The 23,413-nt window shown below is 52.8% G+C and overlaps 11 protein-coding genes across 11 annotated transcripts; 7 read left to right on the forward strand and 4 right to left on the reverse strand.

The window, feature by feature from the left end:
- Positions 1 to 28: 28 nt before the first annotated feature.
- On the reverse strand, positions 29 to 1,103 carry AB675_8087 (Alcohol dehydrogenase; the record flags this gene model as incomplete). Its single annotated transcript, XM_018148505.1, has 3 exons — positions 29 to 594; positions 642 to 875; positions 929 to 1,103. 3 exons carry the CDS (start codon positions 1,101 to 1,103, stop codon positions 29 to 31), a joined length of 975 nt encoding a protein of 324 aa, XP_018001193.1.
- An 841-nt stretch (positions 1,104 to 1,944) lies between these two features.
- AB675_8088 (Isotrichodermin C-15 hydroxylase) lies at positions 1,945 to 3,501 on the forward strand (the record flags this gene model as incomplete). The annotated part of the gene is made up of 1 exon (XM_018148506.1): positions 1,945 to 3,501. The coding sequence occupies one exon, from the start codon at positions 1,945 to 1,947 to the stop codon at positions 3,499 to 3,501; it is 1,557 nt and encodes a 518-aa protein (XP_018000951.1).
- A 144-nt stretch (positions 3,502 to 3,645) lies between these two features.
- AB675_8089 (uncharacterized protein) lies at positions 3,646 to 5,055 on the reverse strand (the record flags this gene model as incomplete). Its single annotated transcript, XM_018148507.1, has 3 exons — positions 3,646 to 4,425; positions 4,478 to 4,612; positions 4,774 to 5,055. The coding sequence occupies 3 exons, from the start codon at positions 5,053 to 5,055 to the stop codon at positions 3,646 to 3,648; spliced, it is 1,197 nt and encodes a 398-aa protein (XP_018001286.1).
- A 658-nt stretch (positions 5,056 to 5,713) lies between these two features.
- AB675_8090 (uncharacterized protein) lies at positions 5,714 to 7,687 on the forward strand (the record flags this gene model as incomplete). The annotated part of the gene is made up of 1 exon (XM_018148509.1): positions 5,714 to 7,687. One exon carries the CDS (start codon positions 5,714 to 5,716, stop codon positions 7,685 to 7,687), a length of 1,974 nt encoding a protein of 657 aa, XP_018001258.1.
- Positions 7,688 to 8,503: 816 nt separating this feature from the next.
- AB675_8091 (putative sterigmatocystin biosynthesis monooxygenase stcW) lies at positions 8,504 to 10,435 on the forward strand (the record flags this gene model as incomplete). The annotated part of the gene is made up of 4 exons (XM_018148510.1): positions 8,504 to 9,861; positions 9,912 to 10,125; positions 10,177 to 10,296; positions 10,376 to 10,435. 4 exons carry the CDS (start codon positions 8,504 to 8,506, stop codon positions 10,433 to 10,435), a joined length of 1,752 nt encoding a protein of 583 aa, XP_018001108.1.
- Positions 10,436 to 10,657: 222 nt separating this feature from the next.
- On the reverse strand, positions 10,658 to 11,809 carry AB675_8092 (Versiconal hemiacetal acetate esterase; the record flags this gene model as incomplete). The annotated part of the gene is made up of 3 exons (XM_018148511.1): positions 10,658 to 10,959; positions 11,010 to 11,661; positions 11,762 to 11,809. The coding sequence occupies 3 exons, from the start codon at positions 11,807 to 11,809 to the stop codon at positions 10,658 to 10,660; spliced, it is 1,002 nt and encodes a 333-aa protein (XP_018001160.1).
- A 489-nt stretch (positions 11,810 to 12,298) lies between these two features.
- On the forward strand, positions 12,299 to 13,774 carry AB675_8093 (Acyl-CoA dehydrogenase family member 10; the record flags this gene model as incomplete). Its single annotated transcript, XM_018148512.1, has 2 exons — positions 12,299 to 13,038; positions 13,093 to 13,774. 2 exons carry the CDS (start codon positions 12,299 to 12,301, stop codon positions 13,772 to 13,774), a joined length of 1,422 nt encoding a protein of 473 aa, XP_018001009.1.
- Positions 13,775 to 14,715: 941 nt separating this feature from the next.
- AB675_8094 (uncharacterized protein) lies at positions 14,716 to 17,718 on the forward strand (the record flags this gene model as incomplete). Its single annotated transcript, XM_018148513.1, has 1 exon — positions 14,716 to 17,718. The coding sequence occupies one exon, from the start codon at positions 14,716 to 14,718 to the stop codon at positions 17,716 to 17,718; it is 3,003 nt and encodes a 1,000-aa protein (XP_018001066.1).
- A 508-nt stretch (positions 17,719 to 18,226) lies between these two features.
- Positions 18,227 to 18,785, reverse strand: AB675_8095 (uncharacterized protein; the record flags this gene model as incomplete). The annotated part of the gene is made up of 3 exons (XM_018148514.1): positions 18,227 to 18,420; positions 18,585 to 18,594; positions 18,648 to 18,785. The coding sequence occupies 3 exons, from the start codon at positions 18,783 to 18,785 to the stop codon at positions 18,227 to 18,229; spliced, it is 342 nt and encodes a 113-aa protein (XP_018001301.1).
- A 336-nt stretch (positions 18,786 to 19,121) lies between these two features.
- AB675_8096 (uncharacterized protein) lies at positions 19,122 to 20,016 on the forward strand (the record flags this gene model as incomplete). The annotated part of the gene is made up of 2 exons (XM_018148515.1): positions 19,122 to 19,187; positions 19,246 to 20,016. The coding sequence occupies 2 exons, from the start codon at positions 19,122 to 19,124 to the stop codon at positions 20,014 to 20,016; spliced, it is 837 nt and encodes a 278-aa protein (XP_018000963.1).
- Positions 20,017 to 21,073: 1,057 nt separating this feature from the next.
- Positions 21,074 to 22,834, forward strand: AB675_8097 (Heat shock 70 kDa protein 2; the record flags this gene model as incomplete). The annotated part of the gene is made up of 2 exons (XM_018148516.1): positions 21,074 to 21,554; positions 21,606 to 22,834. 2 exons carry the CDS (start codon positions 21,074 to 21,076, stop codon positions 22,832 to 22,834), a joined length of 1,710 nt encoding a protein of 569 aa, XP_018001205.1.
- Positions 22,835 to 23,413: the final 579 nt, after the last annotated feature.

Genomic DNA, 23,413 nt, shown 5'->3' on the forward strand with positions numbered 1-23,413 from the left:
GCCTATATAGACTGTTCAGAAGCCTCCTTCAATCATCGAAAACCACGACTTTCCTTCTCTGACTCTGCCCGGCATGCATCTCGTTCACCATGTCGTTGAGTTCTTCCAGCTTCCTGAACTCAACTTCCGGCAGTATATTGTGCTTCGCGGTAAATTCAATTGCTTTCCCCATCCTCTGAGGCGTGGACGTGCTCTCTGCCATAATGCGATAGTTTGCCACGGCTAGATCATAGGTGCTGACCTGCAGTGGCTCTTTCGCAATTCCAATGACCATCAAAATCCCGTTCACTCGCAAAAGACTTGGAGCAGACGAGTAAGCAACGTTCGACGCGCTGAAGACAGCCGCAGCATGAAAGCCTCCGTCGGACAGCTGCTTGATTTCCTCAACGTACTTAGGGTTGGTCTTCGAGTTGAAGACGTGAGCTGCGCCTTGAGACCTGCATACTTCAAGTGTGCCGTCGTTGATGTCGATGGCGATCACATTGAGACCCATTGCTTTCGCGTATTGTGTCGCTAGTTGTCCCAAGCCGCCCGCGCCAATCACGCCAAACCATTGACCTGGTTTGAGATCGCACGAATTGACCGCGTGAAATGCTACCAATTCATCAGCGCAGGACTCCATAAATCTGTCTCATACACACCAGTAATACCAGCACAGAAGATAGGCGAACACTTTTTAATGTCCAGATTCGATGGCAACGCGACGCAATTCTGCCAGTCGACAGTGGCATACTCCTGGAAAAAGCCGTCCGTCGTGAAGCCATGGAGCAAAGCTGTGCTTTTCTTGCACTGCGAGTTGTGGGCTAAGCAGCCCTCGCACTCGTAGCAGCCCCCATCGAAGTACAAGAACCCCACGGCGTCGCCAATCTGGAAGCCTTTCCCTCAGCTCCAGAACCTATCTCATGAATATAGCCAGTGCCTTCATGACCAATTGTGATGGGTGCACCCCCTCCAGCCTGAGCAGCCTGTATAGCTAGAAGATCTGAGTGGCAGAGGGACGCGCTTTTGATCTTTATCAGATACTGTCCTGGCCCAGGCTGTGGTACTGCAATGTCATTGACAACACACTTCTGCTGCTTGGGATCGTATTGTCCTGCTCGCATCGTGGTAGCGCCCGTCGATCCCATGATAGAGCGCCCCTGTAGGTCATAGAATGATGTGATCAAAGTGGCTCAGAGCCTGATTGACTTCGGTATGGAATGAACACTGCCGGTCTGACCCAAAGGCACGATTGGTAAACTTGAATAGATCTCATGTGCCAAGATTCCCAAGATCACCAATCCGAATGGTCGAAATCAAAATCTGCTTACGTAAATGGGCGATGCTTAGCGTGCTCTGTCACCGACGAGAGCGTTGCTGCCTGCCTCTTGTCAGTCGCGCTCCGTCGCATAACACGCCTTCTTGGAGCCGCAAATGAACATGACGGAAGTGATGACCTGCAGGGTTGGCCGGTCAAGTCGTCCCTTCCTAAAACAGCTAGAGGTTTCCCCAAGCTCGCTTGCAAATTGCACGAGTCATGCAGAGTCCGGGGCGCGGCAAGGGGGTGAACCCCCGCTTTCTGGAAGGCGCCGCGTTCAGCACGCCCGGAAGTCGTTTTCCTGACTTCTCCGCACCAGACACCCACGTCTTGAACCAATCGACGCAAGTTGAATGACCCATGAATCCACAAGTGCATGACCGGCAGAGACAATGGCCGGGTACGGCAATCGATTCAATGAAGACATGGCGAGCGTAGCTCGGGCTGTCCGCACGGCAAAGCAGAATGGAGACTAACGAGACTGCTTCTGGCGCCGATGCTTGGCTACACGCAGGAAGCAACTAACGACACCGTCTCACATTGTCTGAGAGCTCAAGAGCACCACCTGGGCTTGCGTACAGCCCATCTGTAGCGCCAGGAGACTACAGAACATTCGTGCTCGTGCTTGCGATTTGAATACGGCCAAGATGAGCGATGCCAATGCTCTCACCGGCATGGCTCAAGGGCGCTCGATAACAGCAGCTCTCACACTGCTTGCTGTCGCCAGTATCGGCCTGGTCTTCGCTTACACCATCGCACTATGGACATACAACCTCTTCTTTCATCCCCTTGCGAAGTTCCCGGGACCACGGCTGAATGCCATGAGCCCGATTCCGGGCATATACTCACTGCTCAGAGGACGTCTTCCACTGGAGAACAAGCAATTGCACGATAAGTATGGGCCTGTCGTAAGGGTTTCGCCGAATGAGCTTGCATTCAACTCTGCTCAAGCATGGGAGGATATCTATGGCCATCGGCAGGGACGTCCAAATATGCACAAAGACCCAATCCACGTCGGCTCCGTCGACCCTTTGCCCGGAGCCACAACTCTCACCATGGCTGATGATGACAATCACGCTCGCCAGAGGCGGGCATTGGCTCACTCGTTCAGCACAAAGGCTCTAATGGAACAGGAGGATATCATTCAAGGTTATGTGAGCTCTCTGATCAAGAACCTGGGCAAGATGGCGGATAGATCAGAGGAATTCAACATGGTCAATTGGCTCAACTTCACGACGTTTGATATCATTGGCGATTTGGCCTTCGGAGACCCATTCGGATGTCTTGAATTAGGCGCTTTTCACTCCTGGGTTGCTCTGATCTACGAGACTGTCAAGGTCGGCGCTCTCGAGCAGGCAACTCGCCGTTTCTCGCCAGCTGGGACATGGCTCCAATCACAACTTCTGAATATGATCCCACAAAAGGTCCGTCAGCGGCGCCGGGACCATCTCACCTTTTCCAGAGAGAAGGTCCTTCGAAGACTCGCGGACGACACAACGCAACACAAGGATTTCATTCATTACATTGTCAAGCAGCGTGAGAAGCACGACCTACAAGACAACGAGATCGTCTTGAATGGTGCGCTCTTCATCGTAGCAGGATCCGAGACCACAGCCAACCTTTTGTCCGGCCTCATTGCCCGGCTACTCTGGAACCCGGACAAGTACGAAAAGCTTGTAGCCGAGATCCGATCCTCGTTTGGTAGGGAGCAAGATATCACCTATGACGCGACTTCAAACCTCGTCTACCTAAATGCTTGCCTCGAGGAAGGCCTTCGCATTCATCCTCCAGTCCCAACGGGGCTACTACGGACGGTTCCTAAGGGAGGAGACTATATCGACGGCAATTGGGTTCCAAGCGGTACATCTGTTGCTGTCAGCAGCTGGGCGGCAGCACACAATCCGGTGAACTTCAAAGATTGTGATAGCTTCATCCCCGAGCGGTTCATCGACCCTGAATGGGCTACGACGGACAACAAGAAGGCCTATCAGCCATTCAGTCTTGGACCAAGAGGGTGTATCGGCAAGAACCTCAGCTATATGGAGATGCGGCTAATTTTGACGAGGGTGCTGTGGAACTTTGACATCAAGAGCGTGGATGGTGCATGGCAGTGGGATCCTAAAGGCGAAATGGGAAATATGCGGGCTTTCATGACTTGGGAGAAGCCGGATTTGAATTGCACTGCTGTGCGGGTCAAGCGATAGGTCAGTAGTATCAGGATACTCATTCGCTTGTTTTCAAGACATAGCAATACATTGTGGACGGATCTCGAGTCCTTGACACTTCAGTACGGGCATTCTCAACAGGGTTGTAAGATTTTGAGCTCCTGTACTTCTGGACGCTAGACTTCATGGAATAATCTTCGCCTTCCTGAACCTGTCGAAGGCAAGGTACCACGAATCCTCCCTCGACCACACGTCCACTTTGGCACCAGCCTTCTTTAGCATGTCATGTGCCTTCGTCAGATCCAGCTGCCTGTCGAAGTCCAGCATCGTCATGATGAAGTACGGGAAGCCGCCGAAGGACCGCTCATTCCCGACTCTACCTTTCTGCAGGCCGTGCTTCTCTTCGAGCTCCAGCCACTTCTCCCTGTTGTCTGACATGTAGCCGACTGGATCTGGACCTGAGCCGTTCGTAGGTGCCACACCCTTGAGCCCGAAGTATTTGCATACAATTGGCCATTTCTCGCTCCAGGTCGAGGGCTGAGGGTCGTCCGCTGTGTTGTAGCTCTGACCACCACTCAGCTCTGGATGTAAGCTGGCCTGAATTGCAAATCGTGCGATAAGATCTTGTGAGGAGTCGTTCACGAGATTGTTCCAGCTGTTGTCAGTGCCCGGGAACACGACTTCGGCGCCCTCACCGTTGATATACCGATACAGAGACAGATACAGGCCAAGGGCTTGGGGAAGACAATAGATGTTGTTGTGGGGAACGAAGCCGATGATGACATCTGGGATGACGTCGCAAAATGTCCATGGTTTGTTGGCCGACAGCTGCTTGAGGTGGTCCAGCTGGTTGTAGTAGAACATCTCACTGGCGTAAGGCTCTGGTATCCGCGGGTGGGACTCCTTGAGCGGCAATGCGTTGGCGTGCGGAAAGTTATCGCGAAGCAGATGAACACCATAGGCCTGTGATCCTGCGTGAGCGGCTGCTTTGGTTCAGCCGAGGGGCTTGACTAACCTTCGTGCCAGTTGGGAGCACCACGTACTTCAAGCTGGACGAGATGCTGTCTATCGCATTTACAGCGCGCTCTAACAAGTCGACGTTGATCGAGATCTCCTTCGCCGGATCAGGGTCCATGATATAGGCAAAGAACTGCGATCCTCATCAGCATCGGCTCGGCGAAGTGGTGCTTGGTCCATCCCAGGAACAGAAGAACAACCAGAACGTGTTTGCCGGCTCAAGACATATGCTTTGAGTGGCACTCGAAACATGATTGAACCCGGACACGACTTCGCCTTTCCAGAATGACTTACATAAACGTGTGTGACTGTGTCGACGCCGTTCACTCTGGCTTTCAAGGACTCCTCCAGTTCCTGCTGACTGCCTTTGAGGAGGTCAAGACCAGATACAATGTTCAGTCTCTCATCGGACGGCCATTGCGAGACCTCCTGGGTCAAGGGCCTGTTCGTCAAAGCCGTCACCTTAGAAAATGTCGACGGGTCAGGGTAGCCGTTGAGAATCTCGTTGACGATCGCCCATCCTGTGATTCCTGATGCGCCAAAAACCAGCGCATGGTTGTTGCCTGCTGAAGTCATGGCCGCGACCTCTGACCCAAGTATAAGACACCAACACAGATACCAGATCCACAAATCTCCCCACAGCCTCGACAAATTGGTTTCGGGTTTCAAGGTGACTTCGATTACTGACTGAACGCGGGTGTCCTTATTCAACTCGTACCACCAGCAATGATACTCCTCGAGCACTTACGTCGCGTCCTTACCTAACTTGTGAAGCGGCAAGTACGATATCCGTGTGTGGTCGTCGTCAGCAACGCTGATGAGGAGCGTAAAAGCTAGGTGCTATTCAAGACGCGTGCATCAACACGGCTTCATAATCCAAACAGCGATGGTCCGATATACGGCGGCCAGTGGCCGAGTTGATTCGGGTCTGCGCTACAATGCAACGCTCCTGGCCAGCTCTAGGTCTCGTCGCGTACGAGCTGAGGAGATCAATGGGGAAAATGAAAGCCGAATTCTGGTGCGGGGAATGGCAGGCTCACGCCTGGGGCTGCTGCCTACGAGCATTACGATGGGCGGAGGCAGGAGCTTCCTCCACTTCTCGGGGCGCCATGCCGCCAACCTTGGAACTGTGTTGGGTACTAAGTACATACTCGACTCATGCAACATGATATGAATCTCCAAACAGCGTATCTGTCATCAATTCTCAAGGTCACACTGAAGCACATAGACAACAATGGCAGCGACACGAAGTGCATCAAGCGTACCACAAGTCGCCAGCAAACGCCAGAAAGTTGACCATCATGTAAATGGTAATGGCACGGCTCAGGTCCACTCGAACAAAAGATGTCCTCGTGGTCAGGGGCCGATCAGAATCGGAGGAGCTTCAGGCGGCTTCACGGATAGACAGCGATCAATCTTGTCCTTCGCCAGGGATTGCGATGTCGATGTGATTATTGGGGACTGGATGTCCGAGATGACGATGGAATGGCACGGTGTAGCAAAGAACGACGACATCAAGAAGGGTCTCTCGAACGAGGAGCGCGTTGGGATGTTTGATCCAAGCTTCATGGGGACATTGACTCCAGCACTTCGGCACCTGGAGGAGCGGAACGTCAAGGTTGCTGTAAACGCTGGAGCCAGTGATGCAGAAATGTTGGCCAGTCTGGTCCAGAAGGAAGTTACGAAACAAGGACTAGGTCTGAAGGTGGCCTGGATACAAGGCGACGAAGTGTTCGAGGTCGTTCAGCGTCTTCTGAAGAAAGGCGAAAAGTTCGAAAACGTCTGCTTCGGAACAAATCTGGAAGACTGGGGCATCGAGCCGATCACAGCTCAGTGTTACCTTGGAGGAGCTGGGATAGCAGAGGCATTCAAAGCAGGCGCAGATATCGTGATCTGCGGTAGAGTATCGGATGCAGCCCCGGTAATCGGTTCTGCGATGTGGTGGCACGGCTGGGATCGCAATTCCCAATTCGACGAGATTGCTCACTCGCTGATCGCGGGACATCTGATTGAATGCTCAACATATGTCTGCGGCGGTTACTACAGCGCCTTCAAGAGCCTTTTCGACGGCTGCGAGGATATAGGCTTCCCAATCGCCGCGATCAACGCAGACGGCACCTTCGTGCTGGAAAAGGAGCCAAATACTGGCGGAGAAATGTCAGTAGGAACAGCAACCTCTCAACTTCTCTATGAGATCCAGGGCCCACAGTACTATGGATCGGACGTTGTTGCCGTGCTCGAAGGCATAGAAATGATTCAGCTGGCGAAAGACCAAGTGCTTGTCCGTGGAGTCAAGGGTAACCCACCGCCCACCACCACCAAAGTCGGCATAACAGCACGCGGAGGCTGGCAAGCCGAGTTTCACTACTACCTGTGCGGTCTCGACCTGAAGCAAAAAGCCGAATGGACCGAGAAACAGATTCGCAAGTCAATCGGTAAAGACGTCGAGAAGTATTCGCTGCTCAAGTTCAGTCTGAACGGCTGGAGTCAGGAGGACCCAGAGAATCAGGATGTCGCCACCGTCGACCTCCGAATATTTGTACAAACCAAGGACAAAAGCGTCATCGGCGCGGGAAATATGGTCGGCTTCCAACGAAGCTGCATGGAAAACTTCTTGTCAAGTTGTCCCGGTGCGTCGATAGAGAATGATCTGAGACAGTCAGCGCCGAAGGAGTACTTCGAATATTGGGGCGCTCTCCTACCGCAATCAGAAGTCAGCCACAGTGTAGAACTGCCGTGGCTGCAGAAGTCAATACCCGTTCCACCGTCGACAGCTGTCAAAGACTACGGTAAGTTCTACGATACACGGCAATGGAGCTACGAGACAACAGAGCCCGTCGACTTAGCATCCTTTGGCCCGACGACTCGAGCACCGTTGGGCTACGTCGTGCTTGGAAGATCAGGAGACAAGTCGTCCGACTGCAACGTTGGCTTCTTCACACGACATGATGATGAATGGGACTGGTTAAGGAGCTTGATGACAATCCCAAGGATGAAGCAGCTTTTGGGACCAGAGTACAATGGCAAGGACATCGATCGGTTTGAGATCCCAGCGATAAGGGCTGTCCACTTCATGCTTCACGATCATTTAGACCGGTCATGGGGCGCAAGCAGCACTTACGACGGGCTTGGGAAGAACCTTTGCGAGTATATCAGAGCGAAGCACGTGGATATGCCGAACTTGTTCCTTCGCAGAGGTCGAGTTTGAGGTACCACTACTGGCCACCCTTTTCAAATCAGCGATCGACAGAATAGATGAACACTCTTGCTATCCAAATTGCGTGAAGATGTGTCAACCGTGCTCTGTTGCCTCTGCTTCGACAGCGCAACTACCAGGATTCTGTATTGTCTCTCGTGCTCAAATGCGATCATGTCGTCAGCGCCGCGCTAAGGATTTTTGCACGTGATCGGAATGCTCAGAGCTGAGAGAACTTCGTAAATCAATTATTTGCCACTGGAGAGCACGTTTTCAATCCACATTCGCGCTGAACCTCTTTACCTGAAAACGCGTCTGTGATTCGCACGTCTGCAGAGGGTCCAATAACCTCACACCTGGGCATGGTCTCGAATATCTCCGACCCACACTGCCCCTGAGAGCCTGGCCTGGCCAGAAGCCCGGGGTAACTTTGGGGAAAACGATTCCCGGAAGCCAGAACCGGCACGACGAACCTTGCTCACCAGTCTGCAAGCATGCCCCTCACGGAGATTCACTCAGGCATGCACCTCATGACTACGAGATGCCAAGCAGTAAGGATCGCTCTGTGGTCTGGTCGAGTCGATCGGCGGACGGGAATGGTGCAGCACTGCCGTCCGAGCCAGCCTGATAGGGTCCTGTCCTACTGTGGTTGATTGTGAAGTTCTGGTCTTGGCTAGTACAGACAACATTCATTCTCGACTGTGGCAGTGTTCACTGTACCTCAGCGGCACTCTTCCTGTCTCTCGCTAGAGTATAGATTCTGCCTATTCGAGACCAGCAACGATGGGTGATGCAGGAGAGCCAATACCCCGGGGAGGCCAGCCCAACATGGCGACAACTCACCCAGACATCTCATACGAATATCCAGAGGAACAGCCGACAGGCTCTTACAGAGTGCTACAGCAGTATCATTCGAAGCCATCGAAGATGCGTGTAGCGTGTGTGGGCGCTGGAGCGTCGGGACTTTGCCTTGCGTACAAGATGGAACGCATGCTTGTGCCAGACTCTTGGGAGCTCACATTGTTCGACAAGAACCCTCACTTTGGCGGCACTTGGTATGAGAACACCTATCCAGGTGTGGCCTGCGACATTCCATCGCATCTCTATACATTCACATTCGACCCAAATCCAGATTGGTCGTACTATTTCGCGTATGGGGACGAGATTCAGCGCTATTTCGAGAACTTTGCAGACCGATATGGCTCCCGGAAGTACATGAAACTCAACACCAAGGTGATCGAATGCAGATGGAACGACGACAAGGGATACTGGGACATCACGCTCGAAGACCAGAAAACCAAGGAGACTTGGAAGGACTGGGCGCACTGTGTTGTCAACGGGACTGGCATTCTCAATAACTGGAAGTGGCCAGAAATTGAAGGACTACATGACTTCAAAGGTCCATTGATGCACTCAGCGTCATGGAACCATGATGTGGACTTCAAGGGCAAGACAGCGGCGGTCATTGGCACGGGATCGACCAGCGTTCAGATTGTACCTCAACTACAACAGACATGTGAGCAAGTGCAAGTCTACATGCGAAGCCCGACTTGGATCTCTCCGCCATTCGGCGCAGGCGCCCTTTCGACCGATCTAGGACAGAGTGCCGAGAGCGATCCAGGCCACCGCCAGTACAAGTTCTCCGAGGCAGATAAGCAGCGGTTCCGGGACGATCCAGCATATCATCTGGACTTCCGGAAACGGATAGAGGCAGAAATCAATGGTCTCTTCGGCATGTATCGACAGGGCAGCGATCTATCACATCTCTTCCGGAAGGTCATCACTGAGGAGATGCACAGGCGGATGGGTCCCGGACACGAGGAGCTGAAGCAATTCATTATTCCGAAGTGGGCGCCTGGCTGCCGGAGAATCTCCCCTGGTGATGGCTACCTCGAAGCTCTCGTCAAGCCCAACGTGCAGACCATCTTTGGTGGCATCAAGAAGGTGACACCCGAAGGAATTGTCACTGAGGATGGTGTTGAGCACAAAGCGGACATCCTCGTCTGCGCTACGGGCTTCAACGTGGCTTTCAAGCCGGCGTTCAAGGTCATCGGCAATCACGGCAAGTCCGTTCAAGAAGATTGGGGAGACAGTGTGAATCTCTACTTCGGTGTATCTGCACCACGATTCCCGAATTATTTCACAATAGTGGGACCTGGAGCGACGTGGTCAAATGGCACGCTATTGTAAGCTATGTTCCTCTGTCCCACGTATCACATACTGACATGTATTGCAGGCCGAGCATAGAGACAACTATTGAATATTCCGTCAAATGCATGAGGAAGATGCAACATGAGACCATCAAGAGCATTGCAGTCAAGCAAGAAGCCCTCGATGACATCTACGCCCACTTCGACGAATTCCACAGGAACACCGTTTGGCAGGAAGAGTGTCGAAGTTGGTTCAAGGATGGCAAAGTGAAGAATCGTATCTACCTATGGCCTGGTCCGGTAAGTCCAGCGAGAATATTCCTGTGTGAATCACAGCTAATCGAGGTATAGACGATACATTTCCTCAAGACCATGCAAGAGCCAAGATTCGAAGACTATGACATCAAGTACAGGTATGGAAACAGATTTGCATTCCTAGGGAATGGCGACATGAAGGCACATCTTACAGGGGTATGTGAAAACCGGGCGAGACACCAGTCTCCCGGCCCTAGTTCTCACCGATACATGTTCTTTCTGACACGTGCTATAGGACACCATGGGTCTCGCGAGATACATCAGAAGCAACGACGACGACTGGGTTGTTGACTAATGGGCTGAGGTGGTGCGAGGTGATGGTTTTTGAGCATTTTCAGGGGTTCCGTGGTCAGACAGAGAACTTGTGTGCGATAGTGCAGAAACTTTTGGTGGGGTAGCACGCGTGCTATAGCATGACTGTTGGACAGATTTCAGGGCTCTTCAAGAAAGGCGCTATGTTTCCAAGCAGGTGTCTCTTCATGCTCGTGCTCGCACCGTCTGCTGAGCCTCACCACCCTTATGACTTCGCGCTGTCACTCTCCGAAGCCCAGATGATACCCGAAGCGAGTTTGCCAAAGAAGTCTTGCGCGTGGCCAGCAAGATGCTGACTCGGAAACGTCCAGCTATAGTGTGGATAGCCTGGGTAAGCGTCATACCTGACCTGCACACCAGAGCTCTCCAGCGCTCCTTTCATTAGTCGAGCATCGTCGCGCAAAGTGTCCGTGCCTGATTCTGTTATGTAGACCCTGCGAAGGGACTTGAGACCAGGGTGAAGCAGCGGCGAGAGGTATTTGTTGTCCTTTGGTCCGTTGTAGATGTCTGAAATCATGGTCAGCCGTGACTATCAGCAAGACTTCACCTCGACTCACTAAAGAAAGCCTCCATCGCGTCCTTCGTGTTGACTGTATGATTCGCATGCTCGTCGTAGCTTGTATAGTTTGCCTTCAAGTCCTCAGGCACCGCATCAGGATGAACAGTGACAGGCACCATGGCGACAACGCCAGCTACTCTGCTTCCCAGGCCCTCATCTGCTAACCTCAGAGCTGTCGAGATCGCCAGGTTTCCACCTGCACTCGCTCCGCTGATCACGATGCCCCGTTTCGGGTCGGCTCCCCACTCCCCGGCATGCTCGATGCAGTACTTTGTCGCCTCGTAGCAGTCCTCATGCGCGGCTGGCCAGACATGTGCAGGCGCAAGTCGATACTCGACACTCACGACGATTGAGCTGCAGGCTTTAGCTATGATCCGCGGAATGGCATCCTCCGCGTCAACAGAGCCCATAGCCCAGCCGCCTCCATGAATGTACATGGTCACAAGAGCATCTTTGGGAGCATTTGGAGGGGTGTACACGCGGATCCAGTAGTTGCTGTTCGGGTGGATGTCCTGTGTTGTGACCGAAGTGTCTGGTGCTGGGAAGGTGAGTTTGGAGGCGAGGACACCGACGAGAGCATCCCAGTCGCCGATGAGGTTGGAGTGTGCGGGACCGTGCAGGAGGGGAACTTGGTTGATCTCTTTGCAGAACTATGGCGAAGGTGAGTTAGTATTGTCCATCGATTATGGGCGACTTCATCGCCTCCTTTGCGTTCATGGCTATCGATGAGATGGGTGACGAGGAACTCACTTCTTTCCAGGGACCCGCGTAGATTCTCTCTTCGGTTTCGGTCAGCATATCGAGAATCGTTCAATTGGCAGTAGACGGGTTGAAGAATGTTAGGCCTCGTGATGGCCCAATGTCTGGAAGAGCTGTCTCGATAATTGTACACCTACTGTAGTGTAAGCCGGGAGACACGATCACGATAATTACTATCGTAGGATCAGAAAACGAATCCCCAGCGTGCTTCGAACGTCCGTCGTTTGAGCTGAGTTTGTCCTCAATGGTACGTCGTGATGCGTGGTATAAGATGGTATCCACTCCACTTGCATTGGTCATTGGCTGAAGGCCAATACGGGGCAGTCAGGCGAACCGAAGAGCTGCGGGCCCAGGGGCGTGTCGAAAGCCCAGGGTCTGGGAGTGCCTCGGCTGTCCATGGCTAACTTAGCCCGAGGCGCTAGGGAGAAACAACTACCACTTGACTTCCCAGTCTGTACTTGACAACCGTTTCCGGCAATCAGAACTTTGCCCGACCTTCATCAGCGGGTTGCCGACATAAGCAAGAACATGGCCAGCAACAACGACGTCGCAGCTCTGCTTGAGGAGGTGCCGTTTAAGAACTATCCACCTTGGGTGGTTCAAAAACTCCGCCCACAAGCTGTTGACTTGATTCGCAGAGTTCACAAATGGGTGGAAAACGAATGTATACCGGCAGAGCCGATCCTGAAGGCTCAGTTGGCTCAGGGAAAGTCGCGATGGGTCACGCCTCCTCTGATCTATGAACTTCGGAAGAAGGCCAAAGCCCAGGGCCTATTCAACATATTCCTTCCCAACCACTTCAAGGAATCCCCGGGATTGACGAATCTGGAATACAGCTGCTGTGCGGAGCTGATGGGACGAGTGTACTGGGCAGCGCAAACCATGAACTGCCATGCTCCGGACACCGGTAACATGGAGCTACTTGCCAAATACTGCAGTGAGGAGCAGAAACAGAAGTGGCTGAAACCACTGATGGACGGAGAGGCCTTCTCGGCTTACTCCATGACCGAGCCAGACGTCGCTAGCAGTGATGCTACGAACATCTCATGCCGCCTCACGCTGGACAAGTCGACAAATGAGTATGTCATCAATGGCAGAAAGCTGTATGGCAACGTGCTGTGGAACGACGAAGTCAAATTCCACATCCTCATGGCATGTAGCGATCCCGGAAATCCTAACCCCTGGCGTCGACACACGATGATTATTGTGCCGCGAGACACGCCTGGCCACAGGCAGGTTCGCAATCTGAGTATCATGGGTTACGATCAGTAAGTTCACATGCCGCTCCCGAGATATTACAAGCAAGTGCTGACCGCTTCCAGTGCTCCCGATGGACATGGAGAGTATATCTACGAAAACGCTCGCGTTCCAGCAGAAAATGTGATTTGGGGCGAAGGTCGGGCTTTTGATATTGCTCAAGGTCGCCTAGGCCCCGGTAGAATTCACCACTGCATGCGTCTCGTTGGCCAGGCAGAGCGAGCCTATGAGTTTGCTTTGTTGCGGTGTATGGATGAGCGCAAGAAGCCAAGAGGCAGGTTGATCGGCTCTTTCGACAGCAACATAGAAAGAATTGCCCAAATGAGGCTGGAGATCGACTCGATGAAGCTGGTAGTCATGAATGCTGCTGATACAATGGATATCAGGGGGAACAAGGCAGGAAGATATGTCATCGCCCAGTCAAAGATAATGGTCCCGGAAAAGCTGGCGGCGGTGATTGATGATTGTATGCAGATGTATGGCGGTCAAGGGCTTACTCAGCACACGCCACTGCCAGAGATGTGGACATACGCTAGGTTTGTGCGACTGGCAGATGGGCCCGATGCTGCTCATCGACATCAGGTCGGGCGTGATCAACTAAAGGCTGCCAAGAAGGAGAATTTGGTCAGCAAGTATGAAGGTTATCGAGACCGTGAACGCGATCTGCGGAAGTTGTGGAAGATGGAAGGGCTAGACGACGAGTTTGACTGGGAGTACATACCGTTGGCGTCAAGCAGCAAGTTGTAACTGAAGGTCATTAGGGAAATCCGAAGAGGAAGTTATAGATAGACTGCATCAGGCGCGTCTGCCTCATCATATTTTTCCAGGTTTCGAAGACGTTTCCAGTCTCACGGCCACTCAATGTAGCTTCGGTAGGAGTCAAGGCCATCGAGAACGTACCAATGTCCGCAAAGCGACGAGATGTGTGAGCCTTAGGCCGAGCAAGACCAGGCAGCGGTTCCCAACCACTTCGAAGACGTTGTATCGGCGATTGAAACCACTCATGTAAACAGCAGTAACGCTAGGATCAGACGTTGCTCAGCGAGAGACCTTGATCGCAATGAAATGTGTCCTTTACCTACACATGCGTAGATGATGCGATGTCTAGGCAGTGGAGGCTTTTGGCAGAGGATAAGCTAGTCGCGTCTGGTAACGACGCGACAAAGGGTCTATAAACACAGTAAATCAGCTTTGCGCAGGTCTTGCGTGGAAGTTGCTCTAGAAGCGCAGATTCTGACCGCATCTAGATATTGTGACATGGCAGGCATGTGTGTAGGTTGCTAGACAGGAGGTGACGCGAAGGAAGCAACACCTCAGGTCAAAGTGGATCCCCAAGACCACCCATTCCGCTGAGTCTGGCCAATAGGAGCGTCTAGAGGTCAGCCTCTCCTGGCTTTTACATTCTACCTTGACTATTTATCAGATGGGCATACTTATTGAGCGTTTCATTCGGTATATACGCGTCAACCGGTCGCTTTGAGACACACAATCGGCCTGGGCAAATCCACATTCTCTGACATTACCACGCCATTCTACGAACACTGTCTCGGATCTCTATTTCAAAGGCACGTGACGGAGCCATCACGATATTCACTTTAAACATTGTCCTGCCACATGATCTGGATTTCGTCAATGATGAATATGCCGACTCCAATTGAAAGTTCGTGGTCGTTCAGCATCTCGCCATGATGGCCGAGTTTTCCTTGCCTATTCTTACCAAAATCAACCCCCAGATACCCGCAGAGCTCTCTGCACACTTTGCGTGGAGTCGAGAACGCGACGTCTACCTGCAGAGGAGCTTTTTGCAACGAAACCTACGGGTATTTATTGATCTCCATCGAAAAGCTCGCGATAGGACTCCAACACCTGTAGGATTCGTGAACACGACGCCAAGGGAGACAGCACAACAACGTCCAGAAGTCGAAACTCGCTCACTAGACGGTCCTGTGGTAGAGGAGACTCCGCCTAGACCTGCTTCGGACCTGTGTGGCAAGCCTATGCTTGAAGCAGTTTCTAGAGATACGATCATGGTCAAGATCATGAAATCAGAGTATCAACCAAGCACAAGAAGGAGCCTGAGACATCTCACACGGGAGTTCGATGACGATGAGGCTGAGCTTACTTTCGCTCCTATCAGTATACGGAAAAAGATAAATTTCAAGGACAACAGACCAAATGAGAACGATCGCCCTGCAAAGAGAAGCAGGACGGATCCAGAGGTACAGAGTACAAAATGCCACTGTACGTTGACCATATGGGACAATAGAGACGGCATAGAAGAGTCTGCGGCAGCCTTGGCGGAAAAGCATATTGCGTGCACGGTCTTCTGGGCTCAATACGAAAGCAAGGGCCATGTTGTGGACATTCAGCCGGACAAGCCTTTTACCTTACGAGCGGGCGACCTCAAGATTCCAATTCGTAACGATATCGGCGAGTCAGAGTTGAGGATGTCCGACAAGTATTTCATGGAGATCAAGATCTGGCCGACCAGAGACATCAAGCTTTGGCCACCAATCCCTTTGTTAGGCAAAAGCGACGGCGATGTCAACAGACTGAACAGAGCAGCACACGGTCTGCTAGCTGGCTCGTTGGTCGCTAAATACAACAGTTTGCCTGACCTGCCCGACGCAAACACGCCAATGAGCATCTTCTACATTGATGAGTCTGGGCGTATGCTCAGGACCAAATATGGCCTTGAGGTTTCTGGATGCTGGAGTAAATCTAGCACTGCTTTCCCATCCTCTCCCGGGCTGCTCAACAACCAACTCTCCTGGACTTTTGATGACGAAGGTCGTTCCTTTGGTCGGGAGAAGCGAGCTCGCGCAGTGTCATTCAAGGAAAGCCCTCCAAAGCGTGTGCAGGTCGAGAAAGCTGTACCGATCAAGCAAACAACTCCAAAAATCTCATATTTCTGGGAGCCACCGTCCGAGGCTGCATCTTGGGAAGCACACGACGCTATGCAGATGACTGAGCTTACGGGTCTTGGATGCCCTGCATGTCCGACATTTGAGGGGCAAAACATTCTGGAGCTTCGATTCCATTTTGTCAATACCCACTACAGATTCAACTTCATCGTCAGCGACGAGAAGTACGATGCTACCTCCGGCGACCTCATCAGTGCATTGTTCCGGGTGTCAGACAGCCGCAGACGACTCGGCGACGAGACAGAAATCAAGTATGAGGCCAAATCAACGCCGTTCGATCTCTCGGCCTACCTCAACGGCGACAGTAGCTGGACTGGACAGAAGGATGGCCGTCCTCCTCAAAGGCCACAAAGGTCGCGTCTCGGGAACATCGTCCGGTTTGACTCGTCGGCGAGCGCGTCCATAAATGACTCGTTGCTGGTTCCAGACCCACTGATAGCGCTACGCAAGCAGAACAGAGGATACCTCCAACCAGACCAAGTTCCCGACTTCCGCCAGCCCGCTAGGCAGAAGTTCAAGCCCATTCAGCTCATCCGTCACACCGACAATAATACCACGATGTACGACTCGATCACACACCGCCGCATCGCGCCCTCCGAAGGAGAAATGTCCGAAACTGACGACGAGCGCGACGACGTATGGTATCTCCAACGGCACCTTGAAGACCTCGACATGGATGCCGAGCAGGTCAATCGTCCAGACGCGAAGCGCGAACTCTTCAGGCGATGGGACAGCCACCGCTTCAAAGAGAAGCTCGATCATATTGCCTTTCTGTCTGAGTCACTCTTCCGCTTCGTGAAGCAAGAGCGAGAGTGGCTGCGAGCTGGCGGACTAGAGCTCAAGCAGGCTTTTGGCACCTTCACGGCGAATCTGCTGCATGACCGACTCATCGACGAGCAAGTTGAGCGGCAGGTACGTCGTATGATCTGGGATTCCCACAGGGATGATTCCTCGCTCCAAAAGGCCGAGGCTGGATCTGGCAAGACATCGTCTGACCTACCGATGCATGCCCCCGAGAGTGCGGCCAAGACCGACCTTCTCGCAACAACGACGGACACGGCAGAGACACTCCAGCAGTGGCGCGCCTGCCTCAATAGTCTGCCTCGGGGGACCTGCGGTATCTGCTCGCAGCAGATTGACCAAGCTGCAGATACGTCAGTGGTGTGTACGGCAAGAAAGTGCGGTACCGCTTTGGTGAGATACCACTGGGCCTGCGTCAAACTCGATCCGCCTCCGAAAGCCAAGCCGGTCAAGGCATGGAAATGCATGGCTTGTCGGGTCGAAGCTATGCGGAAGACTGGAAAACTCAGCAACGATAACAGGAAGGGAAAGCTCAGTAACAACAATGGCAAGGGGAAGGGGAAGGCAAAAGAGCCTGCGTTTGAGATCGACCATGGCGAGATGGCCTTCGTTCTGATGCTTCTGAAAGATATAGACTCAGAAGGTTACGAGCAGAATAGAGCAGACATTGAAGGGCGGTTAGCTCTTGCTTCAAAGGAGGGAGGTCCGGAAGAGTTCCAGCGGGTCTCGAAGCAGATCGCTCGTGTCATGAAAGAGATGAACCCCCAGGGATACGAAGCGGCCAGAGAAGAAGCTCGACAGTGGGAAAGGCTGATGGAGATTGAAAATCGTATCTACAAGGGGTCGCCGGAGCGCGCGAAAGATTTGGCGCATTACAAAAAGTGTCGGGAGCAATTCGACCTTTGGGACTGCAACCTGCTTGCGACGGGCGGAGCAAACAAGCCCCCGAATGATTTGGTAGCATGAAAAGATCTCAGCAGAATCGTGGCGGCGGCGCGTACCATATATAGCTTAGAAAGCTTTGGCTGCATCTATGCAGCTAAGCAGCGAATCGAGATATTCTGAGGATCGTCGTTCTGGAAATAATTTTCATTTTCGGTCTTGCTTTTTTGAGGGCATCTTGAACTGCGTGACACGCTCCCGAGCTCAATGACCCTCGTGCTACAACTACACCACGCTCGGGCTACCCAACTTGCTTGGGCCATGCCTGCTTTCTGCGCAGCAGTCATCAGGTGGGGTGTGTGCTGCTCCGGCAGATCAGCCTACAGTGAGTGGTGGTCGTCTAAGCATCGTAACCCAAACTATTGTCCTAGGCGGCGATGAACGGGTCCAATTGAGGAGGTTTCGACCACTCGTGAGCTGGGTTTCCGTGAAGATTGCATAAGCCAGGGAGTATGACCATGGCTTTGACAGCCCACAGACGGGCCAAATGTCGAGCCGCTTGCGCTGCGTCTTGCTCAGCTCATAAGAATTCTTAGCCCTGCATCTCCTCATCTTCATCGGGCTCCTCGAAATCCTCGTCATCGTCATCTTCATCGTCTTCAGCATCCTGACCGTCGGCGCGCAGCTTTTCCTCGGCTTCAGCCCAGTTGATATCCTTATTCCGGGTGCGGCTACCGATGATGTTGCCAGTGTCGATTTCTTCCATGTCTTCATCGTCTTCCTCTTCTGAACAGGTTATGTTAGCGGTTGAGCTGCTTGAGAAGAACTTCGCTTTGGAGATGAGATGATCTGCAGGCATAGCTCAGGCGGAGCGCAGTCGCTGTAGGCTCATCCATGACCCGGAGAGATCAGGGAGATCGTCCTAGGGCTCTAGTTGAGGTGTAGCTTACCTTCGGGAGCCTGCCACAGTCATTAGCTGATATGTTTGCCAACGTTCATAAGGAATAGCTTACCTCCTCGTTGCCGCTCTCCTCTTCCTCCTCGTCCTCTTCAATCTCAGGCTGTGCAGATTGCGCGACAGACTTGCCCTTGCCCTTGACGTCCTCAACCCCGGCGGTGTCCTGGGGGACTGCTGAACCGTTGGCCGACATGTTTGCGGTGTGTCTGTGAGTGTAGTAAAAGAAGTGTGAGAGAGTTTCGGAGTGAAGAAGAGGTATCGCGATGGAGTAGATGCCCTGGTATGTGGGTTTCGCAAGGTAGGAAGTCGTATAAAGGATGCAAACAGTGGTAGGAAGAAGAGGTAGAAAGTTGGGTCATGGTTGCTGGAGGTCGCGAAATGCGGGCTGGTGGAGTCGCTCGCGACAGCACTAAGCCAAATCGGAGATAGTGGCATTTGACCGCCTTGTGGCGAAAAAGGTACCGATCCTGAGGAAAACATTGCATCAGATCATTTGAGATACATGAGCAGAAGAGATTGAATAGTCCAGATGGCAGGCGATGCTGTTGCTGCCAATGTGCTTGGAACGGCAGGAGCAATTTGCTGGTCTGTACAGGTAGGTGCAATGACTTGCGACCGAGAAGCTGCTGGCTCTGATCAACATTGGGAATCAGTTGATCCCTCAGATCATCATCAACTACCGCAGACATGACACTACCGGTCTTCAGCCAACTATGATGTTGTTGTGGGCATGCGCAGGGTGTCCACTCGGCGTCTATAACATTGTCTCCGACTTCAACATTGCTTTGCAGATACAGCCGCAGATCTTGACTTTCCTCAGTCTCTTGACATGGACTCAGTGTAAGTATTATGGCAGCAAGTGGACGCCAACGAAATGCTGTCTGCGTGCTATCCCCATCGGAGCGCTCATGGGTGGCGTGGAAAGTGGGCTTGTTCTCGGTCTCAGGGAAGCTAGGTCTGACAACGTGACCTGGCCAATAACCTTGATGGCTGTGTTGGCTGCGGTGCTGCTGTCGCTGGGCGTGTTGAGACACTACTGGGATATCTTCCAGGAACGTACCGTACGCGGAATCTCTTTCACCTTCGTCGCCATTGATGCGCTTGGCGACCTAACCTCGTTGATGTCGATATTCTTCGAGCCACATCTGGATATCCTTGGCATGGTCATTTATGGCTCGGAGCTGGTATTGTGGCTAGGTGTCATGGCTGCGGGGGGATACTACAACCTGATACCCTGGGCACAACAGAGACTGCAACAGTGGATGTCGAATCAACAGCAGCGCAGGCAGGCTACTTCAAGCCCGTACGAAATCACACACGCAAGGTCATCCAGTTCGGTATTCCAGACCGCTTCTGCCAACGGCGAACCATCTGAGAGCCTGCCCACCGCGATGAGGCTGCGAGCTGTGCCTTCTCAGGGCTGAGGCTATGGAACGAACACCACCAGCTACATATAGAAGGGTTGGAAAAATTCCTACAATCAAATGCCCTATGTTGCCATCAGCCACGAACACTGGGCTGCTGACGCAGACCTCGTCGTCTAGAAGACGTTGCATAGTCATACCAGGCTCTACATAGAAAGTCGCATTATCCACGGTGTCACGAAAATGATGGCTGTCACGCGTGTTGGGCTTCGCTGGGACAATCGTATGTGCCAAAGGCCCCAGCCACGTCAATCTCGCCGGGACCGCAGATGCTGATACAGTGGTCTGAGCTTTTCCCAGGCAACGTGGAGGACTTTCGGCCCGCAAAAGTCTTTGGTGTGCCCCGCTATGACCTCAGACTTGGCAATTTCAGTGGTTTTCGAAAAATTTCCATTAAGTTAGAAGACTGGCACGAGCAAACATCACGATCACAATGAGTTTGACACAACACCTGATGTCGGTCTATTGCAGTGTAGCAAATCTGTAGAAGATGGGAGTGCTTGAGTGAAGCAGCAGGCTAGTGCATGCACGAAGTTGCCTGATTGTTGTGGTGCAAACGTGAAAACCCTGGTCGCTTCTAGTAACTGCTGTGGTGGAAGCTTCCAGAAAGTGCAAGTGACAATCCTCTGCAGTGCAGGCATTCTTAAACACCAGCCCTCTAAGATTTTTTCTGTCGAACTTCCTCTTCATACCACACGATAAAACTACCCTGAACTCATTCGATTGAGTCTTCTTCTCTTCATACGCAACACTAAACCGCAACGCATACCCACAGCGTCTTCTTTCCACCACCACACACTTCACAATGGCTCCGGCTATCGGTATCGATCTTGGTACGACCTACTCGTGCGTAGGCATCTTTCGAGATGACCGCATTGAGATTATCGCCAATGACCAAGGTAACCGCACAACTCCCTCGTTCGTCGCTTTCACCGACACCGAGCGTCTCATCGGCGATGCCGCGAAGAATCAGGTCGCCATGAACCCCCACAACACTGTCTTCGATGCGAAGCGGTTGATTGGCCGCAAGTTCAACGATGCTGAGGTACAGGCTGATATGAAGCACTTCCCCTTCAAGGTCGTCAACAAGGCCGACAAGCCAGTCGTTCAAGTCGAATTCAAGGGCGAGGACAAGACCTTCACCCCAGAAGAGATCTCAGCCATGATCTTGACCAAGATGCGAGAGACTGCTGAATCATACCTCGGTGGCACGGTCAACAACGCTGTTGTAACAGTCCCTGCCTACTTCAATGACTCTCAACGTCAGGCTACCAAGGACGCCGGCCTCATCGCTGGTCTCAACGTTCTTCGAATTATCAACGAGCCAACTGCGGCTGCCATCGCCTACGGTCTCGACAAGAAGTCCGAGGGTGAGCGCAACGTTCTCATCTTCGATCTCGGTGGCGGTACTTTCGATGTCTCCCTCTTGACCATTGAGGAGGGTATCTTTGAAGTCAAGTCCACTGCTGGTGACACTCACTTGGGTGGTGAAGATTTCGACAATCGTCTGGTCAACCACTTCGTGAACGAATTCAAGCGTAAGTTTTCCACTTCAGAGTCCGCCTCAACGGTTGCTAACGGTATTTCAGGGAAACACAAGAAGGATCTCAGCAGCAATGCTCGCGCCCTCCGTCGTCTTCGCACTGCTTGCGAGCGTGCCAAGCGTACCCTCTCATCATCCGCACAGACCTCGATCGAGATCGACTCTCTCTTCGAGGGTATCGACTTCTACACCTCCATCACCCGTGCTCGCTTCGAAGAGCTGTGCCAGGATCTCTTCCGCTCCACCATGGAGCCGGTTGAGCGTGTCCTGCGCGATGCCAAGATCGACAAGTCCTCCGTCCACGAGATCGTCCTCGTTGGCGGTTCCACCCGTATTCCTCGCATTCAGAAGATGGTTTCCGACTTCTTCAACGGCAAGGAGCCCAACCGATCCATCAACCCCGACGAGGCCGTCGCCTACGGTGCTGCTGTCCAGGCTGCTATCTTGTCCGGTGACACTACTTCCAAGTCTACCAACGAGATCTTGTTGCTCGACGTCGCACCGCTCTCCATCGGTATCGAGACTGCTGGCGGTGTCATGACTGCTCTCATCAAGCGCAACACCACCATTCCCACCAAGAAGTCCGAGACCTTCTCTACCTTCTCTGACAACCAGCCTGGTGTCTTGATCCAGGTCTACGAAGGTGAGCGTGCTCGCACCAAGGACAACAACCTGCTCGGCAAGTTCGAACTCTCCGGTATCCCGCCCGCTCCTCGTGGTGTCCCCCAGATCGAGGTCACATTCGATGTTGATGCCAACGGTATCATCAACGTGTCTGCTCTCGAGAAGGGCACTGGCAAGACCAACAAGATTGTCATCACCAACGACAAGGGTCGTCTGTCCAAGGAGGAGATCGAGCGCATGTTGTCCGAGGCCGAGAAGTACAAGGCTGAGGATGAGGCTGAAGCTGGTCGCATCGGTGCCAAGAACGGTCTCGAGTCATACGCCTATTCGCTCAAGAACACCATTTCCGACTCCAAGGTCGAGGAGAAGCTCGATGCTTCCGACAAGTCTACCCTCGAGGCCAAGATCTCCGAGACCATCAGCTGGCTCGACGAAAACCAGACTGCTACCAAGGAGGAGTATGAGGATCGCCAGAAGGAGCTCGAAGGCGTCGCCAACCCCATCATGATGAAGTTCTACGGTGCTGGTGCTGGTGGCGCTGGTGGTATGCCTGGTGGCATGCCCGGTGGTCCTGGTGGTTTCCCTGGTGCTGGCGGCCCTGGTGGCGCTCCTGGCGGCAACGACGGCCCGAGTGTCGAGGAGGTGGACTAAGCCATCGTCTGTAATCATCACAGTGACCGTCTAGCCACATCACAGGCAGATTGGTCCAGATTGACTTCTTCGACTACGACGACGAAAGGCGTTCAGGAGTTTCAAAATGGGAAGATACCTCGACAAGTGTGGGGCAGCGCATAGCATAGATTTCCTGCATACGAAGTTCTCGCCAGACGGCTGGCTGGGAATGAATGAATGAAAGATTCCAGATTCATACCATGACCTTGACTCTTTCCCTTTCGCTACCTGCTCCTTGCTCCTGGTACGTCGTACCTTCTTGATGAACTGTGATAGCTGAGACCATGACACGCCCAAACCCCTTGTCGCAGGCCAGCCCTCACTCCGCCGTGTCTCTCTGCGCCAGGGAGGGCGCTGAGGGTGTGTCATTTCTTGGCTGGTCTACTCAGTGGGCTCGAGATGAGCCTCACCAAAGGGTCAACTAGCAGGAATAACCTATCGTGGATCTTCTGTCCAGGGACCGCGTTGCAGGAAAATTTTATACAAAGAAGTTACATGCACGCGCGGTCCTACGCAACTCTAAGTGTTCGTGCTGGAATGCAATTTCCATGTGCCCGC

This window comes from Cyphellophora attinorum, assembly GCF_001299255.1.
Source record: "Cyphellophora attinorum strain CBS 131958 chromosome Unknown Contig10, whole genome shotgun sequence".
Lineage (NCBI taxonomy): Eukaryota > Fungi > Ascomycota > Eurotiomycetes > Chaetothyriales > Cyphellophoraceae > Cyphellophora > Cyphellophora attinorum.